At 40.8% G+C, this 24,135-nt stretch overlaps 2 protein-coding genes across 4 annotated transcripts; both read right to left on the bottom strand.

The window, feature by feature from the left end:
* Positions 1-1,882: 1,882 nt before the first annotated feature.
* On the bottom strand, positions 1,883-14,323 carry alpk3b (alpha-kinase 3b). 3 transcript variants are annotated; one of them, XM_079156588.1, is made up of 15 exons: positions 14,258-14,323; positions 13,862-14,086; positions 11,904-12,025; positions 11,430-11,547; positions 9,936-11,190; positions 7,663-8,059; positions 5,752-7,005; positions 5,274-5,421; positions 5,006-5,133; positions 4,869-4,904; positions 4,498-4,772; positions 4,198-4,286; positions 3,862-4,079; positions 3,226-3,274; positions 1,883-3,121 (listed from the first exon to the last, which is right to left on the bottom strand). In XM_079156588.1, the coding sequence occupies exons 2-15, from the start codon at positions 13,987-13,989 to the stop codon at positions 2,806-2,808; spliced, it is 4,533 nt and encodes a 1,510-aa protein (XP_079012714.1). In that variant the 5' UTR covers positions 13,990-14,086; positions 14,258-14,323; the 3' UTR covers positions 1,883-2,805. The 3 variants fall into 3 exon arrangements, with proteins under 3 accessions (XP_079012714.1, XP_079012715.1, XP_079012713.1); XM_079156589.1 differs by having other exon boundaries at positions 7,786-8,059; XM_079156587.1 differs by having other exon boundaries at positions 5,752-8,059.
* Positions 14,324-18,547: 4,224 nt separating this feature from the next.
* cry5 (cryptochrome circadian regulator 5) lies at positions 18,548-23,626 on the bottom strand. The gene is made up of 11 exons (XM_079157283.1): positions 23,548-23,626; positions 22,955-23,173; positions 22,664-22,858; positions 22,391-22,509; positions 22,075-22,229; positions 21,231-21,371; positions 20,827-20,994; positions 20,554-20,694; positions 19,658-19,809; positions 19,310-19,542; positions 18,548-19,204 (listed from the first exon to the last, which is right to left on the bottom strand). Exons 2-11 carry the CDS (start codon positions 23,167-23,169, stop codon positions 19,143-19,145), a joined length of 1,581 nt encoding a protein of 526 aa, XP_079013409.1. The 5' UTR covers positions 23,170-23,173; positions 23,548-23,626; the 3' UTR covers positions 18,548-19,142.
* Between the last annotated feature and the right edge of the window lie 509 nt (positions 23,627-24,135).

The following is a 24,135-nucleotide window of genomic DNA, read 5'->3' as shown; positions in this document are numbered from 1 at the left end:
TTCGTTAAAGACATTAATTGCACCTGGACGTCTGTGAATTCCATTATGTGTTATGACCTGGTTTTCAAGTGACTATCATGCACGGGCCTATTGTGCATTGTGTTACAAATCGTTTTGTCCTGTAGGCTGACCGGCTATAAGGTAGGCCTGTGTTTTCAGTTAACTTTAGAGGCACACTTACACAGCCGGTACAAGGCCAAAACTTTATTTCTAAAACTTTTTTTACCCTGCTGCCAACATGTGTCGCAGATTATAACAAAGTAGTTGCATGTAAGAAAAATGGACTATATAACAGAAGCATCAGCTACCTCACACTAAAGTCTTCCATCTCTTCCTTCTGTTGGCAGCATCTGACACTCTCACGCTACTGGACAACATCAGAATTGACACTAAGTGAACTTATTTGTGAAGTGTACATTTAGGTCCGCGGCACTGCTCACACTTGTGTGTGAGGCCATTGCTTACATAAACGATGACTCACTAATGACTAGGAATCACAAATGATTATCATGATGAAGTTAGCCTTTCACCGTGTAACAACAGCAACACGTCATTCTCTAATATCTGTGAAGGTGATTTGCCTCTAAGTGGTAGTGCTGTTTATGAGATAGCTGAAAGAAGGATTCCCTTTTTAACTTTTTTTTTACACTCACCACAATGTGTCTTTTCTCATGTTAGATATTATTAAGCTCATACAGCACAAAGTGATGAATCCTTTAGTGCATCTATTCAGAATGTATTCATGTTGTTCTGACTCCAAATCATATGAAACAAATTATTCTGGATCTATTGTAATTAATCAATGTAATGTTTAGCTAGCAGTTATTCCACCCCTTTGCTCCAAACTGAAATATCCCTACAACAATAACATGAATTGCCATTACATTTCTTACAGACATTTATGGACCCCAGAGGATAAATCCTACGGACATTGACGATCCTTTAATTGTAGACTGATATTTGTGTTTTTTTGTGAAATGTCTCAAGAACTATTGGATGGATTCTACACACATTCATGTCCTCCTGTGGATGAATCGTAATAACTTTGGTAATCCCTTCATTTTTCATCTAGTGCCGTTAGGTCAAATTTAAATGTGTCCAATACTTTGGTTTATGACCACACACCAGCTAAAAACTAAAGACATTCCCCTTAGCTTCAGCTGTACCCTGTATTTAGCGCTGGTTAGCAAATGAAAACATGCTACAATGCTGAACCAGAATGGTGACCTGCTAAACAATATCACACCTAAATGACATGCTAAATATTAGCATGTTAGCTCAAAGTATTGTTTTACCCATGCAGACAGTGCAGATTGCACTGCAGTTGCATCTTAGTCTCGTTTGAATTTTTGCTGATCCCCTTTGTGTATTTGTGCACTTTTATGAGTGTATACGTCTTTTCTCTTGCCAACAAGTCCTTGTTCCAAGATGGCTGTGTTGTACATTCATGCTCCCCTTAGATCAGCTTTACATCTTTTGTAAAATTCTGATGTAGCTGGAAGAATATTGATAAAAATAAAGTGTTGCTTTACTAAACTTGTCTAAAGGAATCAGCCCAAATATGGCAATCCCCTTCATGGAAATGCTATAAATAACAGGTTCTTGTCAGTATAATGACAGAAAGAAATGTGAGAGAGTCCTCTCAGATAATAGGAGTCACTAAGATAACACCGGTACTTATCTTTCAAGACGATGTGATAATGAGTGACTGCAGATGTCAGAGAGACTGAGTGGGATGCTTTCGTTGCTGTGATTCAGCTCACTCCTCAATATGCTAATTTCCATTAAGAATAACACTCAAAATTCAAAAAGTACGTCATGCACTTTTACAGCACTTTCTACAAACGTACAAGGCATAATCATATTTCTATTTTTTATTTTACAGCCAGTTTCATTCAAAGGTGCAGTTTCAAAAAATGCAGTGCAATGTAGAACAGTAAGTAAACATGACAGGTTACAATATAAAAGCACAGCACCATTTGCCACCGTACAACAGTGTCATGTGAAGCTACATTTGGCTTGATACATAACCAAAAAATATAGTTTGTTTACTCACAGCCTTAAAAATGTGCTGTACTGTGTATCTGTTATGGCTTGACTTTACTCTTGACATAACTGCCCTACATTCAGATTACTACAATAAACTACATATGGCCAAAACGCAAAACCTCCTATCTGCCTATTTTCTGATTGGCGGATTTCACTTTGGATGATGAGAACAAGGAAGGCTGCTCATATTCTGATCAGTCTGTCTGCAAGATTTTCCCGCCCTTCATTGTGAAAGAAAAGTTATTCCAAAAACAGTGTATTATGTATAACAAATACGAAAACAAAAAGTTCTTTTTTGTTTTCTCAACAAAGTGCATTTTTCAGATAGGAGGTTTTGCTCTTCGGCCATCGATATAATGCCACTTCAGTTCAAAAAATTCATTTAGTACAAATACACTGACCTGAGATTGGGATTCACAATCTGTGACCTGCAATGGTACATTGATTGCTAGAATACAAACCCAGGACAGCTTCTTCTCATTACACTTCCCTATAGTTTCAACCCCAAGCTTGGTAGATTGTAGGAAACAATAGATAATCAGTACAACTCGTAAGGGCATTGATCCACTATGAGTGATAATGGCAAGGAATGGTGGCTGTCAAAACAATATTTAATAATCTCTTTCCTGGTCTCTGAAGTTTTTTTTTTTACCTCTCTTAAAGGTGTAATCAGCCTCTCAAGTCAATAGAATTTGATTAGAATTCTATACCATTGATATTGAGTGACCTCTCATGTCTTATTGAGTGATGATTACTCTATTCCATCCTTACAAGTTTGGGAGCATCAGCATCTTTTTGTTTATTGAGGGTGTTTCTGCCCTCTTCCTCAGTCTTCCTGGGCAATCTGGGGCTGCCAGCGGCTCTCCGGCCGGTCTGAGGGCTGGAGGAGCCAGCAGCCATTTTGCGTTGAAGTAATGGACTCCGGGAGCCCTTCGGCTTCGATGGCGTCATTAAAGAGTCCAGGACCTTTAGTGACCTCAGGCTGAGCAGACCACAGAAGTAGTTACACTGGTGCTGGGAGACAAACTGCTCAAAAACTTTGGGATTCCCTTCAACAGACAGACCTTGATGCCTGCAGCAACACACAACAAAGCCAAATGTCACAGTCATGATCGTGGTCAGCATGAATGTCAAATTACCTGTAAAATTAGGTTTTCACTACATAATTATACGTACCCCGTCAATTTAACTGAAATCCCAACATTGGTGATCTTGGTGTCAACACCTGCAAAACAACACCACGTAATTACTTTATTTTTCTGTTGTTCAGGAAACATATTCAAATGTGACAGACATGCAATGTGAATATTCACCACATTGACTCCAGCATTAAACATGTAAGAGGTAGAAAAAAATGAAAATACAAGTTGAGTCATATTCTTATTGTAAATATAACGCTGCATAACAAATCGTGTTTAATGGTCTCAAGGGTGTTTAGAATCCACATGCTCCTTTAAGGGTTGAGAAGGTCAAATTTTAAGCAGCTCAGCCCAAAACAATTGTTTGGCTTCCAAAATTGTCTTTATTGCAAGCAACATTTTACTTCATTAGTAATGGTAACGTGTGTGTAATCCGTCAAACCAATTTTGAGCTTCACACGCTCACTGCCTTTTTAGTTCAATATGCCACTGATTCTAACAAAAACTTGATACACGCTTGTTGTGTTGTGGAATGAACCATGATAAAGAAGGGGGCCTCAGTTTCATAGCATTGTATGTCCCAAAACGTCATCATATTATTAAAAACCTTTGCCACAAATTTGGGGAAAACAGAAATTTCACATTGCCCTGTCGAATTCAAGTGTGAGCCTACCTTCTAGTCGAGTGAGAAGCAGACTGCCATTGGTCCACTGAAAGATCCAGTGCTGCAGGGCACAGCACTTCTGCTCTGCCTCAGAGCCAGACCCCATGTCCATTCTGCCTGAATCATCGAGGACAGAGTATTTCTGATAGACTCCTGATAGATCAGCCTCCACTGTGGCATAAGGGACAGTGTTTGCTGGTCGGTACATCAGGTAGACTGGGATCACCCTGTGTGACAAAGATGACGTAATTAACTTTTAGTGAGGCTTGATAGTCTGTGTACTGTATATGATACTCAAGAAGATGTTAACCATTGAGGAAGAGTTAACAGAGAGATCATACTCACTCAAGCGAGGGGCCAAAGTTTTCAATCACTCTTGCCTCTGCGGAGAAGATTTTGCAGTATTCCCGAGCCAAGTTCTGAATTTTACACTTCTGTATGCAGAACGTTGGAGAACAGCCATTAAAGATATGCTCAATTTACATCAGTAATTTATTTAATCTTCATCTGATTAGTGCCTCAGTAAGCCTATGTGGGTGGCAAGAATGACTACTGACTGATTCACTTTAATGCTGGATTTTTAAGCTTATTGAATGATATATCTAAATCTAAGAAGACACGAATAAATCAAATCTTTTTACATACCTGCTTGATAACGTCCAGGTTCCTGTCTATAAGGCAGCTTTCTGCTTTGCCTCCATAGGCGATGGGGTTGCATACTTTAATGATACACGTGTTTCCAGACTCAAACACAGGCTCCAGACCATAGATGACCTTTGCCCTCCAGACTTTATGAGAACAGCCATCACCAATATGAGATTCTTGCATCATTATACGGCCAAAGAAATTGTTACCCCAGATGCCAGAATCAGCCACACCCTTGCTGAATATCAAGGGTGTCATTTCGATCTCTTCTCCAACTGCATACAGAAGAAAGTAAGAAGGGCAGTCAGAAAAACATTTGGACTCTGACACTGGAAAAAACCAGGATCTAAACATGCAAAGTCTCATCTTACCACCAAGGTCCTCACGTAGGGACATTCCAGCCAAGACTGCAACACAGTAAGAGAGAAAGCAAAATGAGACTTGTTGCGGTCCAGTAATGCAAGGAAAAATTTGTTTTATGCCAAATGTAAGGTAAAAGAGAGCATACTTTCTGCACTAAGGAGACAGTCTGTTGAGTCGGTCCCATATTCATTTGTGATTGTGCATCCGTAAACACCAGAGTCTTTGCATGTTGCCTGAACAATAGCAAGATTGACCTGAGTTTCATCCCCTGCGCTGAGAAACAAACAAGAAAAGCTATTTGTCTTCCTATTTTGCATGCTTTCTTGCCATTTATAAAAAAATAAACAGAACCATATTATACGACATTTCTTGTGAAACTGCGGATTTTCTTTGGAGTCCCACTGAAAACTTACTTTCTTTTAATCTGAGCAATTGCCTCTGCATTTCTGTACCATTTGATTGTAGAATCACTAAGTACGTTGAAGAACTGACACCACAGTTTCAAGTGTCCGGAGGCATCTGAGAAGGTTTCACCCCTGATCTTACGAATAACTTGAGGTGCTGGAGGGTAAGAGACACAACACAGACAGCATAGTGAAGAAACTTTTCTATGTCCAAATTGTCAAGCAACCTTGATGTATCCAGTCTGATATATACTGTATCTGCCATATGCAACATAGCAAACATTTCTTTGCTGTATAATTCAGCTTATATATAGAAAATACATAGTATGGCACTGAAAGCAAATGTCAGTATATTAACTGCGCCCCATGCCTGTCTTAAACAAAATAGATATAATTTTTTTTACAACTACTGCCAAAGTAAGACATTATGTTCATAGGCTGTCATTCTGTTAAAGCTATTAACTATTTACTATTTGGGCTATTGTACCTTTGAATGGATCGTGCTTGTCCTTCTCTGCAGGTTTCCCCTCAGTTTTTGGGTTGTGGATCTCCTCAGTGGGCAGCTGGCTTGGTGCTTGAGAATCAGATACCGTCTTCCTTCTGTTCAAGAGCGGAGAACGCCTTTCTGCAGGACAGGTTTGCTCGACAGGGGTCTGAAGTAGAGGTGACCGTCTTGACAGGCTTGGAGACGTAGCGAGGGTCACTGGACTTGTGGAAAGCATGCTGCTCTCTGTCGGAACTTCCTTTTTCTGAGTTTGGTTATCAACCAGTGATGTAGCCTCTGAGGCCTCTGAGGCCTCACCGCTTGGTGCTTGAGAATCAGATACCGTCTTCCTTCTGCTCAAGAGCGGAGAACGCCTTTCTGCAGGACAGGTTTGCTCGACAGGGGTCTGAAGTAGAGGTAACCGTCTTGACAGGCTTGGAGACGTAGCGAGGGTCACTGGACTTGTGGAAAGCATGCTGCTCTCTGTAGGAACTTCCTTTTTCTGAGTTTGGTTATCAACCGGTGACGTAGCCTCTGAGGCCTCATCAGGTTTGGCCTTGGGTACGAGGATTTTGCGTCGGGCCCCAGAGGCTAGCTCTTGTGGAGTAGCAGAAGGAATGGGAGAAACACAGTCTCGTTTCTTTAACAATGGACTAGCCCCAGGAGTTGCATTGCCTAAAAAGTCAGTTCTTGAAAATTCCTCAACCATAGAGCTGTCCTGCTGAATAATGTGAAGATTATTCTCTTGTGTATCTGTTCGAAGTACACTTTTAGCGGGAAACGTTTGTACACTCTGCAAAGAACTGGTGTTTGCGTCGTGTTCTTCCATTTTATATTGATCTAGTGTTGTGGAATTAATCTCAATAATCCCCATTTCAGTTTGGAAGTTGAGTTTAGTTTTTGGGGTTAACTTTAGTATATCTCCCATCTCTTTGCCTTGAACAGGTTCACATTTGGAATGCTCCAAAACTGTAATATTTGACTCTTGACCGCTGGCCTTTATAGGTGTCACTGCAAGTGGATTCCCAGGTTCTCGTGGGACAGTTCCAGATGAAAGACTTTTGGTCAGTTCATCCTTAGAGGTCGAAGGAGGAAGATTTTGTTTGACATTTTCACTCCCAGAAAGGGACACAACAGGGCAATCTTTCAGAGGAACCTGAGTTGAGGCTCCAGTTTCCTGGCAAATGTCCATGACACCTTCATGATATGTTTCGACACTGCCATGAAGTCCTGCAGTCTCTGTAGCGATGCCAGTGTCTGTGACAGAGATAGGAGGGATTACAGATGGGTTTTGTAAAGCCTGAACAGGCGGTGAAGTTGCACCTTGAGACTGAATTTGTTCCTGATCAGTTTCATTTAGCAGATTCAAAACCTCAATGAGGGTTTCTTTTATGCTTCTGGGAGGAGTAATACTTGTGTCAGTTTTCTTGTCAGACATCGACTTCTTCACTGTCGGTTTGCTGTTATCTTGTATAAAGCCAGCATGAACCGGTAAGACGGTCACTGAATTTACCAGTGTGGATTCAAGAGCCTTTATTTGTGATTTAAAAAGTTCAGCTACAGACATGACTTTTTTGACAGGTTTTGGAATTTCCTGGAACTCTTTTATCTGGAGTTCGGACATGTTTGTGTTTGCTGAAGTTTTTGTCGGGAGTGGGATTGCAGGCTCCAACATAGATGACTGTAGATCCTGTGTTTCTGAACTAGTTTCCTCCTCCATATCTAATATGTGCTCATTCTTCTCAGTTTCTTTATTAGATGCATCCACAATGATAACATCAGTGTCTTTATTTGCTGCATCTTTGTTTTTTTCTGTTTCAATGTGTTCAATCATATGCAGAGCAGCACTTTCAGTCTCCATCTCAACTATCTTCTCATTTGGAGCCACGCTGTCAGACTGCCCTAATAACTTACCTACCTCGTTGCCTTCTACCTTCTCATCAACTTGTATTTCTGTCCCTTCAACAGTTTTTACAGCTGTATTAATTTGGCATGGCTGGGCGCTGGAAGTAACGTTACACCCTCGGGAGTTCTCACCACCACTAGGGCTTTGGAGGGGTGACTTCTGTATGTCTGTAAAAAGGGCCCTATGGCTTTCATTTGATCCCCTGGAATGATCCCATGTGTCCTGTGTCATTTTGTCAATTGCTGCTTGAAGACCACAGTGCAACGACGGGGTCTGGATGTCATTTGCCGTGGTCTCTCTCTCTGATCCGGTCTTTTGTGGTGGTTGCGCATCCATCTGGTTGGGTGGAAGCTCAAGGCCGACAGGTGCATCATTCCTGTTCATCTTTGTATGGGCCTGTGTAACCTTGGGGCAAAATACAAGCAGAGGTTTCCATGCTGTAAATACTTATTCCCTTATCCCTGGCTATGCAGAACTGGGACAGACACATGTAATTCTAAAAACAGCAACAGCGTAACCAGCAACACACAGAGAACGGATTGGGAAGACCTTGGAGCAAAAAGGAATTTATGAACCGGAGAAAAGATGGAACGTGATGATAACAAGAAACCTTTCCTTCACCAGCATGCAATTTTCCCATGGCTCTCAGTGAAATACCTGCCACATTAGTGTTTGCATTCATGTTAAAAGCTCAAAGATGCCTGTAAACAAATCATAGGATATTTCTTAAATCGTTCTTTTTAGATTTTTTAAATTTGAAAACAATTCTAAAATCCATTTTGACATTCATCTTAACCTAGAATCCAAATCCAGCACTTTAACTAACATTTGTTCGAGACCCTACTTTTTGCTGTGAAGATATATATAGATATATAGCATATAGCGAAACGTAAGCACTGTGCACTACTCTCTTCCATACATCTCTGCCACACAAGCATGTTGGTTGAGCTTTAAATCCCCATAAAGTCTGTAATTGAGCTGAATCCCTTTTTAAATTAGCACGAGAGGTTCCCTGTGTCATATGTCATGAGATGAGCCATGATATAGCTTACGGGTAATTTGCATTCTGCCCATAGGTTCCTTCAAAAAGCAACTGCAAAACATAAAAATACTTAACTATAAAGTCATATTCAATGTCATAATAAATTACATAAAAAATCTGCAGCTTCGCTCAATTCTGCTTGTTTTCCCTCCTTCCATTTGACCTAATGCTGACACAGTGAGGCCTATTCTCAAGTAAGGTGGCTATTTTACATTTAAGTGTGGCCAGAAAGGAATGCGAATCATTTTAAGAGGTGCTTCAGCTGTGCAGTGTTTTGTCTCAGCACTCAGTGCCGTCAGTATTCAACCATGCAGCTAGAGTCAGGGGGATTGCACAAGCAGTGAACAATAAAGATACACAATCCAAATAGAAAAACAAGTGCTTATATAGACTGTTGCCAAATGTACAGGTTGAATGTAGTTATAGAGGCCTAAAATCATCAATCAGGTCACCATGACAACACCCTCCATTAACTTTCATTTTTGAAAGAATTAGTTGGACGTTTGGGGAAATACACTTATTCAAAGATCAATTGAAAAATCTCATGTCTGTCTGTTTAAGTCCATCTGAAATGAAATTGCTTTTTTTGTCTGCATAGCCTACATATTTGCTCTTGGGCCACAGCCAGCAGCTGCTAGCTTCAGCATTACACTTGAAACAGGAGTTAACAGCTAGATTGCTTCTGTCCAATATTAAAATATATCTACCGGCACCTCTGAAGTTCACTAATTAACATAATATACCTCATTGTTAAATCCATATAAAAAATACAAGTGTGACAAAAATGACCTTCTGACAGAGCCAGGCTTGCTGTTTCCCCCTGTTTCCAGTCTTTGTGCTAAGCTAAGCTAATCATCTGTTAGATTTAACAGACAGACATAAGAGTGGAATCTATCTTCTTCTGACCTTACTCTCTGCAAGAGTGAATTTCCCTAAATGTCAAACTTTTGCTCAGGCGAAAATCTGCTTAATCCATGTACCATAATATTTTCAGAGTGCCAAAGTATAATCCTGAATTAATGTCATAAGGAATACTGCAACTCTCAGACCTTTGAACTAAGAATATCAAATGCATGAATCTACCTGTTGCATCTGTCAACATGTGCGTCATTTAATTCTTGTCACACAGCAGGGCATACTTGTAAAAGTTATAAATAGCTCCAGGATGCTTGTGTTACTGATGAGGCCTGTGTTGGCAGCACAAAGCGCTCATGAGCTCATGCGAAAAGGCTCGCTCACCTCGTTCAGCAGCGCTGGCCGAGACACAGACACATTTTTTCGGGTGGAGCTTGTTTCCTTCGCAGACAGCTGATCTCCAGCCCGTTCACATGGACGCCGAAGTAAAGAGGTTCTACTTTCACGTGGTGTGTTCACTGACTCAATGTCTCTGTGTGCTGAAGATCCACCAGTGGGAGTATTTGACTTCTTGTCCACATCCATGACTTCAACATGTTCTGTTTTAGAAATGTTACCCTTTACTCTGCTTCGGGGTTGTCGGGACGCTGCTGCAGCACTTGACTGTCGCTGTGTTGAGGTTTTGTGAGGACTTTGGTTCTGCATTTCCAAATTCTGCTCAGTATCTTTACGTCCTGCTTTCTTCTCATGCTTTGCAGCTTTTTTACTTTCAGTTCCTGAAGCAGTATGACTTGTAGATGTAAGAGCAGCAGCGAGTACTGAGGCAGGCAGCTGTACTTTCTGTGAAGGAACAGCTTCCTCAACACATATATTTTCACCCTTTGAAGGCCTTTCAGCACACAATACTTCCTCTGTTCCTGATTTCTGATGTCGTTCTGTCACGTTCCTGGAGTCTGAATCCACAACTGATGAACTAACAACGTTCTCTACTTCCATAAACTCTTCTGAATTCCCCTCAGACTGAACTGGCTCTGTGCAGGCCAGAGCTACAGAGGTTAAGGTCTCATCTGTTGCCCTTCTCTCCTCAGATGGCCGCTCTCCTGGTGTACTGTTGGAAATTTTAATCTTCTTTTTGACAAAGGGAGTTTTGGGTTGGTGTGCAGTAAAAATCTTCTGGGTAGAGTCGTATATACATGTCCCGCTCTTGTTACCATTTTCACCGATAGGCTGTCCATTAGTTACAGCTGACACTGCTCCATTAGTGATGGGAACTGGCTTTTCCTCCACCTCTTCCACAGTGGCCTCCTGTAACCTGGCTTCAGTGTCCACAGCTACAGCCTGAAGGCTCTCCTCGATGCCCTCATCCTCCATAGAGCTTGGCGTGCTGAGAAAGGCCTCCATTGTGGAGCGGCGCTTCCTCTGTGTGCGGTCAGGACTGATGGTTCGTAGCGGCTCCTGGTTTTCTTTACCCTCCGCTTCCCTGCATTTGTTCTCAGCCTTTTGTTTGAGCTTCGCGAAGTAGCGCTGGTGGATCTTGAACTCGTTCATTTCGCCCACCTCCAGAACCCCAGAGCAGGACACAATGCCTTTACTGTTGCTGGCTGAGACCTGGTACATAGCTGCGTCCTCCACCGTGCAACTGCAAAGAAAAGTACATTTAAGTTCCCTTGATTCAAATTATTTTGAAGACAAAAACAAAAGTAAACATTGCTGAAAAGGAAAAAAGTGCTGTACGTGTGCTAAACTCTGCTCAGGACATAAGCTCCAACAGAGTGCCCGTTGCTGTGTAGTCATTTAAACTTCTTTATTGAAAGTGTGTACTGTTTTGGTAGAACGAGTGCATTCAGATGTCATATCAGTGTTTCCAAACATACGTACTTGTAGATGTGCAGGGAATGGTTTTGTCCGTTGCGGAAGATTTCATATTTAGGAAGTCCACAGTATCTGTCTAACTGCACATCATCCTTGTACCAAATGACTTGAGGAATAGGGTATCCTGAAAAAAATAAATGAAAACAAATATGGTCATCAGGGCAAACAATTTCTGTATCAACTTAGAAAGGTAGCAGTTTATCTTGGAATTGCTTCCCTGGACTGTGAATAAAGAAAGAGCTTGACTTTTAGACTATCAGAATATTTTTCAGATGCTAAATATGCATGAAATCAGATTTATATTGAGCCTTTTATCAGAGGTAGAACATCATTTTTTGTGTGTTCTTTTCCTTTAAATTGTTACAAACTGATTTTTCATCAAGTCCCCCGTAAAGTTGCATGTTCCTGTAATACATTTCCATTAGGTCACAGACATCTGGTGTAAAGCCATGCAAAGTGAAACAACGAAGCCGTGTTTACCTGTAACCGCACACGAGAACTTCATATAGCAATTCTCAGACACAGCTTTTGACTTGAGGGTTGTTTCGAAGGAGGGCTGGGTTTCCTCAGTTAACTGTGCTATCATGCTGCATAGTGTGCTCCTGTGCAAGAGAGGAGAGACGGTCTGTCAAGTTGTAGTTCATTTTTTTTAAATGAGTCCACACATACTGGATTATTGTTTAACATAGATGGACAGTTTTCGAACTCAAGAGCAAAAGGATTGGCTGGAATGACTTATAAGGTTGACTGAATTCAAAATTGCAGCCTTCAATAGGTTCATACGTTGGTGAACAGTCAATTTTCCTTCTGATCCAAATATCTAAAATAAAAATACCAGATGTGTTATTTGACTCAAGACCTTGCCTCCATTACCTCAACATAGCGCTGAAGATTAAAACAAAAACATTCTGTAACAACCATTGTGAAAAACATTGACGTAGTGACTGTAGCGTCACCCACAGCTTCCTAAAAAGGATGTAAACAGATGTTGGGAGCCAACCAACTCGTCGCTTGGCGGTTGTTGGAAAAAGTAAATCCTAAATTATGGCAAATTGTGGTAAGAGCCTGGGTAGAGCAACAGGTTCAAGTTATGATTGAGCATTACTAGAAGAAAAAAAGAGACTTTATTTTCTCAAATGTGTGCTGATTTGGTAACTAAAGCCAAGTCGGAATTTAGCCTTCAATGACATCAACAACACAAATTAAGACTAGACTAAGTTTGTTCTTATCGAGTGTTGAGCAGTTCTTACAAGAGGCAACGAAAACAGAGGCAAATCTTACAAATTCTTTGTTTTATGCATGCCATGTAGCAAAGGAATAAAATAAAGTGTTTTGTGTGATCTTTGGCTTCTGGAGTTCAGAATGAATATCTATTCGTTGTGTCCATAGAGAGCCTAATTAGTCCAGATATATTAATTAGAAAGATTAAACACATCACCATAAATGCAATAGCTAAAGAATATCAACCCATCATTGCATGTGGAAATGTGGAAGAAACATCCCACACATATAATAAAATAAATGTATGTTGGCTTGCATGCTTATTATAACAGCATTATTGTGCGGCTTGTATACATGTCTGGTGTTAACATCCATTTCAGTGTTGGGTCAGTGCACGGACACTGTTACACTTCACTGCATGTTACTTGTGATTAAGCAAACGAAACAAGACAGTAATACTAAATGCAGTCTCACTTGAGTAAGTTACTGGATGCACTACAAACTGCTGTTTGTTGGAGTTTTAATGTTGACTATAAAACTACTACAGTAATTTAGCTATGACAAGTACATTTTTAAGCAAAAACATGTTATAAACGTTTGAGTTTGGCAGGAAACAGCATTTCCTGTTCATCATGTCAGATTATTTAATTCCCCAATAGTTTTTGCTCATAGTGCTCAATTCCAGCTGCAAACAACACCACTGTCCATTCCACCAATATTATCTTTACATATTATTGCTGCAGTGTTTACGCACTTCACATTTTTTGGGGAATGAATCACACGGGCAATAGTCTTGTTAAGTGCCAACAGAAAATGACAAAGAATCAAAATTCTAGTTACTTATAATTATATTCCCAGAAGCCAATAGTGCTGCATATCACCCTATTACCAAATAACTTGAGGAGTTCGAGTTTAAGAAAAGAAAATGCAGGGCATTATTAAACAAGTTCTGTATTTTGAACCTAAAGGTTAACATAGGTTGTTCCATGAACAGATCTTTTTTTAATGCAGAAGCTGTTGTTGGTGTAATGCTTGATATGAAATAGGGCCCATGGTGCATAACTGAGATGCTGTTCATCTAAACTCGGGTGACCATGGCAACAAACAAAATAATAATATGCCACACAAGTCCTTCCCAGGTTAGGAAAATGATATTGGTATTGATGTTGGAGTAGCAGCACGTAGCACAGCACACTGGGTTAGTGTTGAGTCTGTACCTGTTCTCTGGCCTCACGTTAGAGAGGTAGCTGCAGTTACTCGGCCGGCTATTCCCACTGATATCATCCCCACTATTAGATCTTCCATTGCTAAAAGAGGAGCGCGTTGTCGTCCTCCGTGAATCCATTTTTCACCAGATAAAGGAATACTCTGGAGACTCCAGAAGAAAAAAGTTTGTGGTGTCACTATTTTTTGGTTGGGCTTTCCAGAGAGATTAATGAGAGCTGAAAGGAAACGATATCACAGACAGAACAACAGAAAGTTATATTACATCAAAATGTACTGAAATGTAAGATTAAAAAGAGAGATGCTCTGTAAAAATATAATTTACATCCATTGCTATTCATTATTTGCATAAACAACATTCAGCAGACTATTTTATACATTTTACTCACCATTGACAAGTTTCTCTCCCTCCTTTGACAGACACCCCTCAGCACTGCCTTCAGGCACTGCAATTTCCAATCAAACATGAGCATGCGTAGGCTGCTGGACTATTTATAGTTGGCCTGCAAATAGGCACAAGAGCACATCACACTTTCCAAAACTTGTCTATGGACCATTTTATAAAACAAGCTAAAAGCCATGTCGTAACAGGTCTGCATAGAAACAAGAAAAATCATTTTGAAGAGGAAACATCCATAATAAGTCCATGTCAAATACAAGGTCTTTATGTGTTTGGTAGTTCCATGAATTGGAGGAGAGTATATAAAAAACAGGGTGAGGTTTTTTTCTATTTTGTTTCCAATGGATTACATGCACTCAGAGAAGTTGTGTGTCAGTAGCTGGCTGCCCTTCTCCTTAAACTGTTTAGCTCTGTGTACAGACTATAGCAAAGAATCATATGATCCTGTCAATCTGGAGAATGACGCCTTCAATAGTAAGTCCATTGATATGAGGTGTACATTCTCTCTGCAGTCCGGTGTCACAAGCTTACTTTCCAAACATAAAAGTTTGGAGTTAAAATTAAATCTGTTTGCCAGAATTGGCATATTTTCCTCCCCATTTGTTCTTTGGAATTATGTAATAAAAAAAAAAAGATAAAAGCACATTTTTCTTTAATATAATATAAGACGGTGAAGCCTACCGAGCTCTCTGGCATGCTTTGTCCATTGAGTGACAATTGCATTGGATCCCCAGAGGAAAGGCAGTAGGAATAGAACAGCCTTATATAGGCAGATCCCATTGACTGCCAACGAACTATGAGTTCTTATCTTTACACAAGCATGCACACACACACACACACACACACACACACACACACACACGTACACACACATTGTATTCACACATGTATTCTCGTACACACGTGTATTCTCACACACACACACAAATCAGCGATTAGCAATTTAATTTGATTTTTGTTTTTCACAGGATGAGTTGGTTTGGTTAAACATGATTTATACAAATGTTTGAATGGAAAAATGTACCCTGTTGGCATTTTTGATCTCATCAAACTAATCAAAATTAAGAGAAAAGTTAATTAACCTGTAAGACTGAGAAATAAATGTTTACCTTTAAATTACCGTTATGAATGTTTCATTTTTACCTCAAACTTATTTTTTGCACGGTAAACAAACTGTAAATCCTTCAAATCTTCTTTGAACTGATTGCAATTGATACTAGTACTCTATAAAGTACAGCTTCCGGGAGTGTGTTCCACTTCAAATATCTTTTCTCTCATGTTACCACATTTGCGCTTCATATTACACACGCCTTTGAGCATTCTCTGTCTATTTCAATTTATTGTTCCATCCATCCATCATGTTCCTCTATAAATCAAACACTTTCCACTTTTCTTGCCAGGAAGGTGACTCAATTTAATGGCCAAGATTAACTGGAGAATTTAATTTCAAAATAAGGGAAAACTTTAAGAGAAAACATTACAGATTTAACAATGAGAAAGGGACCTTCAACCCCCCAAAATGGACATATACTATTTATCAGTCATAGTTATTTTAAAATGGATTCCATGAGCGACTCCTATAAACAAACACAGCCCCCCCCCCCCCACACACACACACAGCTGCAGTGATAGACATGTTTAGGTGGCGGAGCCTTGTGTGTGACTGGTTGCCAGTCCTCTGAGGCTGGAAAACACAGTTGCCTCAGCATGGTCTGAATACTCTGGACGGGGTGTGTACAGAGAGATCAAAGCACAGCAGAGTTTGGAAACACTGCAGGGGACGGGAGACTCTGTCATGTGACTCTGTTTGACAGTGAATCCCCCTTAAGGATGTTACCCAACTGCTGATGACTGGAGAGGGATTTCCTAATGTTGTACCACATATATGACGATACAGAAATGCGCAACTATGTTGTTTGGCATAAGTCAAACTCGTGTTAAACAAATAGGACCAATGGAAAGATTCTTCAGCTACTTTGATTGACATCCAAATGTCGCTTCTTTCCACCTATTTTGGCCAACTACATCATAGTACGCCCCTTTCCCTAAAACAAATTATTAGATTTCACCATTGCATGCCCATTGCCTCATGCTTTTCTATGTATAGCGCTTCTCAAAATCCTGTTGTGGCTTAGTCTGGCAGATTTAGATGGGGCTACAGATGATGCTCACTGAGATCCCTACCTCTGGCTTTGTTGATACCATTATCTGTCTTTTGCAAACATAGTTGTGCAGTGTCAGAAATAGAAAGAGGTTACTGCGGGGCAAATGTAAATTGTTACAATCAGTCATTAGAGTCAGAGTGGTAATGGACAAGTCAAGTGTCTAGAGGACTGTTGTTGTTCAGGATGCCAGAGGAGATGGGGATAGACCAAAAGGTATGAAGCAGATTGGACTACTGTCAGCTGTACAGTTTGGCTGTGGCATTTATTTACCAGCTCCAGAGACCTCCAATAAATAGTGACCTTTCAGCATGTGCTCATAAACCTGTCACTCACATTTTCCTCTTGTCCCCCTTGTCTTTTTGGGGGAGTTTTTTGTGTAAACTGGCCATCGTAGCGCACCTGCATTCACCACTAAATCCTCATTTGCTCTTCATTCACGTACGTCAGCCAAAACAAATGTCAGTGTAGTTTAAAGTTTCTGTGCAGTTGAACAGTCTCAATGTTTTTGTTATGAACAGGTGTGACTTCTCACCAGGTAAAGTAGCCCGATAACAGACTGACGGAGCTCTAGAAGTCTATTATTTGCCGGCACTGACACATAAAATCAGAACATGGGCAAGTCCACTAATGAAGTTTTATGAGGTGATGAACCGCGCTCCTGTGTTAGTAAAGGAGAGACTACTAGCCAATGTTAAGTGTTTCCCCCCGTTTGGTTCTGTTGGTTAATCAAGTGATTGAGTGCATTCATATTATTTTGTAGTGTCAGTTGATGAAAGAAAATTCTTACAAATGATGCTACTAAATAACTTTAAAAAGCCATTAGCCTATTATCATGGACAGTGGTTTGAAAAAATAAGGGCGGATCTTCTATTCTAGTGAATTTGTTATTGTAGAAAGTGGGAATTAAGAGTTCGATGGTGCTGCCCGTGGATCAAATAAACTCCTGAGATAAATCACTACTCTTTAAGCTACATGAAACGTCAGCTGCATGGGAACATGCTGTTCTAATCCAACTGGGATATTACAGCACCCACATCCAAGATAGTGTGAGTGGCGAGGTGTCGACACAGACAGACGGGGAGAGGAGCGCACCAGTGGACAAACTCGGATGGAGGCCATTATAAATGGGATTTTGATCACAGATAAATAAATCTTTTCGATTGAGTGATAGCAGTTTAGCCAGACCTGTATGGCTCTGGCGTGAGAGTTTACTGGCAGGGTGGCCCGGTGCCAATTATACCCTTAAACACCCTCCACCATGCATGCACAGTATGACAGCAGATTGTTTTGATGTTTGAGAGGTCTCTGTGGAAACTGAGCTTGGCTTTGTACGGCCGTCTGGCCCGCTGTTGAGGCTGTGACATCATCTTCTGGATATTCACACCAGTGTCAGCTCCAAGGAAGCCCGAAACAGGAGAAGACATGGCCCCCAAGGACAGCTGTGTGCCACACACACACACACACACACACACACACACACACACACACACACACACACACACACACACACACACACACACACACACACTCTCACACACTTCGTGACTGCTTACTGCCCTCAGCCAATCACATGCACAGACCGTAAACATGTTGCCTATATTGACTAATGGGCCAAAGTTAATGTTGCGGTACACTCAGATTAGACAGGGGCCAATGGCCATTATGATGAAAGGGATAAATTAAGCCTTTATCCGTTTTCAATTAACTTCAATTGAACTCTGTGTAGGGATACACACACACACACTTGATATAACAAGATAATATGAATTATGCAAAATATTATCGGTTTGACAGGCGTGCAATATACATGTTTTGTTCCTTTTCTGCACACAGTATAACATCTCTACTGCTCAGTGTGGACCACAGCTGCTAAGTAAGTACTAAATCCATACTTTTTTACATTCTTCTAAAAAAATGTATTATTAAATATTCAAAAACTCAGAATAAAGCCTCTTAAACTTGACCAATTCAACCAATGAATGATCTTCAGTGGTACTGCATGAGAAAGTGATTCTTCAGCAGGTGGACTTACAGTGTCCTCTAGTGGTGACAGTGAGAACTCCAAAGTACAACCAGTGCACAAGCTTGGATTGAGTTTCTCCATTTGCTGCTCTAAGATGCAAAACATTTATTTCCATTTTGATGTCTATTATGCAGGATAAACTATACTTAAAATGAACATCAAGCCATAGACAATATTTAGCTGATAAAATGGGAAATTGAAAACATCACCTCACTTGAGAATATCTGGAACATATTTTGTATGAATTATAATTGAATATTAACACCTGAGTAGTCATACAATGTAAAGAGCAAAAAAGAAACATCACATTTCTAGGGAGGAGCAGTAAGGTATTTTATCATTAAAGTTACAATAAAAGGCCACTTGTGACATTACTGCATCTCAACATAAACTGTCCCCCTCCGACAAGATGAAACCATCGACTTTTATACATTTTAACTTAATCTCCAAGCAAGAAACTATTTACAAGCATAAAACGCACTTTTAAACATTTATATAGATACAATATTAAATAAATAAAAACAGTACTCAAAATATAAAATGTTAACCGATGTAGGGTGTAATAAAAAAGAAGACATAATAGACTGCCTGCACACATTAATGAGACCTGAATATATTCTGTGATTTGTAATGAAGAGCTATAGATTACACAAAACCTCTTTTACTATGCATTCATATGTGCACCATTACTTTCTTCTCTCTTTCTTCTTCAGCATGTCAAAAACAGACGGATCCCTGCGCTTTACACCTACAGGAGGAAAACTGAAAGTATTAAAGAAGCAGGATGTTCTGTAAACACGACTAACATCAGAGGAGATAAACCTCTCAGAAAAATGTACTTTTCCTTCACTACCTTGTTTTTTGCAGGGCGATTTGTTGGGTGATTTAGCAGAGTCTGACGATCTCTTGGCATAAGCCAACTTCATCCTCTGGATGTTCGTCTTGCTGATCACTTCATGCTGTGCGATGGGATGAGGGTAGTCTTTACCCACAATGCATCCTGCTGCCTGCTGGACACTGCGTGGAGCTTTCCACGGCTCATAGATATACTGGGCCGGGAACTTCTTAAGAAGAGGAAGGTACTTTCTATAAAGTAGAGTGGAGGCAAAATTATTAATATTATTATAATACATATATTGCATGTATATACAATACATATATCATTTGTAATGTCTTGAGCTTGTTAAGTTTATAATCTTACTTGATGTAGTCTCCATTTTTGTCCGTCTTCTTCCCAAATGCGACAGGAGAGTAGACCCTGAAGAACTGGTGGAAGAAGGTACTTGCTGAGAGCCACTGCCAGTTTCCAGCATTCAGAGCCCAGTCTCCATCCAATAAAAGCTCCTCAAACACCTTCAGGGGCAGTCAGCAAAGTGAGTACTCCACAGATTTAGCATTGCACTCCTATAACACTTTCATGGTGGACGGTTGAAAAAGGATCAAAATCGATGCAGCAGAATCCCGTTGTTTATATTCCATGCATCCTTCTTCCTTGTCACATCCTGTGTACATTTTCGACAATACAACTTGAGTGGCGAGTATGCTAGTAGCGGCTAACGTAGCCTAAAGGGGCTACCCTAAAGCAGAGATGAGGAGTGGGATACAGAGGTCTGGTAAACTCACTTCTTTCTGACTGCACACCCTCAGATTTTTCTTTAATTTTCAATCTTGAAGTCTTCAACCCCAACCGACCCTACTCAAGGCTTTTTACAACTTTTTTTCCCACATGTGTTGTAGTCCCACCCAAGACCCCTGAAAACAGACTTTAATGTGAAAAATAAAAAAAGGCTGCAAAAAATAACATTTTTTGATAATATTACAATCCGGGTTCCACATTATACCAACTCCTTAACTCAATTCATTTTTATGATTTTAAGTGAAAGTCATTCGTTTCAGTACTTTGTAGTGTGTTGCAGTGCCATCCAGTTACATATATATATATATATCTCTCAAGACTTATACATAGCTATGTGTTATTTTGCAGCGATCTCCCACACACTGTAAACTGTGCATGGAAACAAGCGCTGGGGGCCTGGATTGGCTATGTGCTCCGTACTTAACTTAATCTATAGAAGTACTAGATCTCATTTTACACACCTTCTGCCCTTCTTCCCAGTTGATCCACAGGTCTCCCCTTGTGAGAAAACAAGCGACAGCATGTCTGGCCAGGTGGTGGATCCAGCCCTCCTGCCTCAGCTGGGTCATGATGGCATCGATGAAGGGGAAACCAGTGCGAGCCTTAAGGGAAATACAGAACATCCAGGATGACAGCAAATAATTATGATCCTCGGAAAATAGCGATGCTAAAATTATAAATTTCAGCTGTTTTCATTAATTTCCATTTTTTTAAAATTGTAAAGGATTCAGTACCTCTCTCCATGCAGCCAGATATTCTGGGTTTGTGTCCCAATCCACCTGGGTACATACAGGGTTGCCCTCCATCTTGTTAAAATTGGGGATACCCACACTAGCTGTATAGAAGAACTCTCTCCACAGTAGCTGGCCATGCAGAGAAACTGGAGGATCCGAGTGCTTCTTCTGCAAATGCCACACAAACACAGCAGTCAGACTAAGTCCAAAGTTAGGCCCATACATCAAAAGTTAAACCGATAACACATTTTCTGCTATTTCTATATAGCTTAAATCAACATCTTACTTATCTTTTTACTGTTGAAATGTATTTAACAATGAGGGAAGATAAGTTACAATACCATTATAGACCATAAGTTGTGCAGCCTTATTCTTATAGTACTGTACTGCTTGGTGACACTCACCCCCTGATAGACGTCTCTCAGCCTCCACCAGAAGGTGCGTGCAGACAGGCAGCCAAAAGAGACGTATGGACTGAGGACAGTGGTGCTGGGGCTCAGAGAGTTTGGAGAAGTCTGTGGCTTCTCAAAGCCGCACACCCATCCCTGGAGAAAATACATAACGTAAATCAAGACGGAGCATTTCCATCAAAGACGAGATGTGGACATTTTCTGTTCCTGGGTATTTATTTTTCCGTTTAGCATATACATTTGTATCATATATTTATGAGAAATATATCAAATCAAATATTAATGAACTCTACAGGTGCTCAGTAGTTCCGTGTAACATGTTTTACTTCACTAAGAAAAGCTGTACATTTGTTGTAAACTCAACATCCGGCTCCTCCGGCCTCCTCGATCTCAAAGTCCTTCAGGTCTTCAATATCTGTCTGGTTCCTCAAGTCCTGACCTTTGAAGAGCGTTTGCTGCAGCTCCAGGATCTCATGACCAAGTTTGTGCTTTTCAGATTTGGGCTCGGCTCAAAGCAGCCGGCTCTGAGATCCTATGCATGTCTTCCAGTTTTCGTTAAAGAGTGTCTGCGATCTCCACAGCCTCTAGTTTTTCTGTCTCCACCTGGGTCACTGTGGCTCACTCACAATGTGTTTGTAGTTTGTCTCCAACAGCCTGTCTCTGCTTTGCTGGGACACAACGATAACGTATCTCTGTAATAACAGCAATGCTTTAATAATAAAGCACTCTTTATTGTTAGTTTGGAGGCTGGTTTAAATAATTGTATTACCATGTGTCTCAACAGTGAGTTGCAATGTCCAACACCCTTCAGTCGTGTAGAAATGAGTGTGAGACATACCGTTCTTTTCATATGTTCATCTAATCTCCTCAGAGCCTCCTGTTCTCCTCCTGGGAACTGCTCCTCTCCAAGAGCTGCAGGGTTCTGGTCGAGCTCTTCCAGCGTAGGGATCCCGTATTTCTTCTCGTGGTTTTCTGAACAAGGCGTCTTCACATCTGTGACAGAAGAAACAGGCATATTTCAATCAGCCACTTGAACGGTTTTACTTTTATTCGCTAGCTTATCCTAAAGGTCTACCGTTTAAACTAACTGTTTTTTAGATTATATTTCCATGAATGCATTGTGATAATTCACTGGCATGATCCAGTAGTAGTACTTTTCATATCGTCCATGGTTGGAGCAGGGATGGGTCTCTTAGGAGGACCAAGAGTCTTCACTATCGTCTGCATACGGTTATAAGCAAGCGGAGCCTTCCCATTGTTTTCCTCAATTATCCTACGAAGACATGAAAAACAAAAACGTAGCATGCAGCAGTCAACAACCCTGAAAGCAGATATTTCATAAGTAACAATTGCATAGAAGTAAAGTAAAATAAGGAATAAATGCCACAATATGTGTAGGCTACAAGTTCAGCATTAGTAATTAATACCTGTCTATATCATAAAGAGTGTGAGAGATTTTGTAGATGACTTCGACTCCGTGTTCTTTGGCCAGGGTGGTCACTGTTTTGTCCCGGCTCAGACTGTAGGGCTCTGTGTCGTACTCATAGGTCAACTTTGTGACTTTCCATGTGTCGAACAGCTTGGGGAACACTTCCTCGGGCTTCCCTCTTACCACAAACAGCCTGAGTGAGATAAACACACCACAATATGACAATATAATATGTATTTCAAACTTTCTTAATATTCAATATTTCTGAATGTCATCGTTGTGTCTCTACCTGGAGTTGAGTTTCCTGAGGCTGCAGTCCAGGTCTGTGAGGGCTCCGACGAGGAACCTCCAGCGGTTGATGCCCACAGAGGTGTTGTTGTGGAGGTGAGGGTCCAGGATGAACACAGGGTACAGCTCCTTACAGTCCCTCAGAGCAGCCATCAGGGCTGGGTTGTCATGCAGCCTGAGGCCCTTGCGGAACCAGTGAACAGATGTATGAGCCATGAACCTGTGAACACATCAAGTGGAAACTTTTCTTTATTCCTCTATCAGTCCTAAAGGAGGCATAAGGGAATGGCAGCACAGACATTGTATAAAAAACTTTGTGGAAGTTAGAAGATTTCCAGTGGTGCCGTATAATCTGCTCAAACAGTGGCAACCGTAACAATAGAAGTTTCAATCCTGCTTTAAATGGGACATTTGGAAATTTTGGTTATTGACTTAAATCCATGCACCTATTTCTTAGACAACACAAGACCACACAGTTGCAGAAAAAGTGCCTAGTTTTGGCAACAAAGACCCAAAACAACATATTTGTCGCAGCAGAGTCAAATGCGCAAGTTAAACCCCAAAACGATGCACAGTTGTGAAGCAAAACTTTACCTGAACTGGCCCTTAACACAGTTACGCTTGGTCGATGTTGTGTTCGCTGAGATATTGAATTTGGTAATCAGCACGTTGACTTGCGTTACAAAACAGGAAGCTCTGCTACATCTACAGCAGATTCAACCAACCAGAGAAGAGGTGAAGCCCCACGTGTTGCCCCTGCAGTTTGTCCGTTTGTACAGCAGATGGCACTACTGTGCAAACAATACAAGCTGTGCTGCATGTTTCCGTAGTTAAAAAATTATTTAAAAGATACTTTTGGGCAGATTCTTGAAAGAAAAGGTGCAGGATATGTGCCCTCCGCATTGACTACCGGTGAGAGAAGAAGAATCAACAAGTAGGTTTTCCAAAACAACTCTCCATTGAAGAGACCCGCCGAGGTCTTTTTGCGTTAAAGACATGGTGTTTGGACTCCTCTGAATCCGCCAGCTCATCGTAGCTCGCCGTGATCGTATAGTGGTTAGTACTCTGCGTTGTGGCCGCAGCAACCCCGGTTCGAATCCGGGTCACGGCATTGCGATACAATGTCACGGCAGATGGGCTGTATTTTTTTGTCATTGGGAGTTGATGTTAGGGACACAGACA

The sequence above is a fragment of the Pholis gunnellus genome (genome assembly GCF_910591455.1).
Source record: "Pholis gunnellus genome assembly, chromosome: 1".
Taxonomy (NCBI): domain Eukaryota; kingdom Metazoa; phylum Chordata; class Actinopteri; order Perciformes; family Pholidae; genus Pholis; species Pholis gunnellus.
The sequence above is the reverse complement of the archived record's forward strand: the minus strand, read 5'-3'. Positions and strand labels throughout refer to the sequence as shown.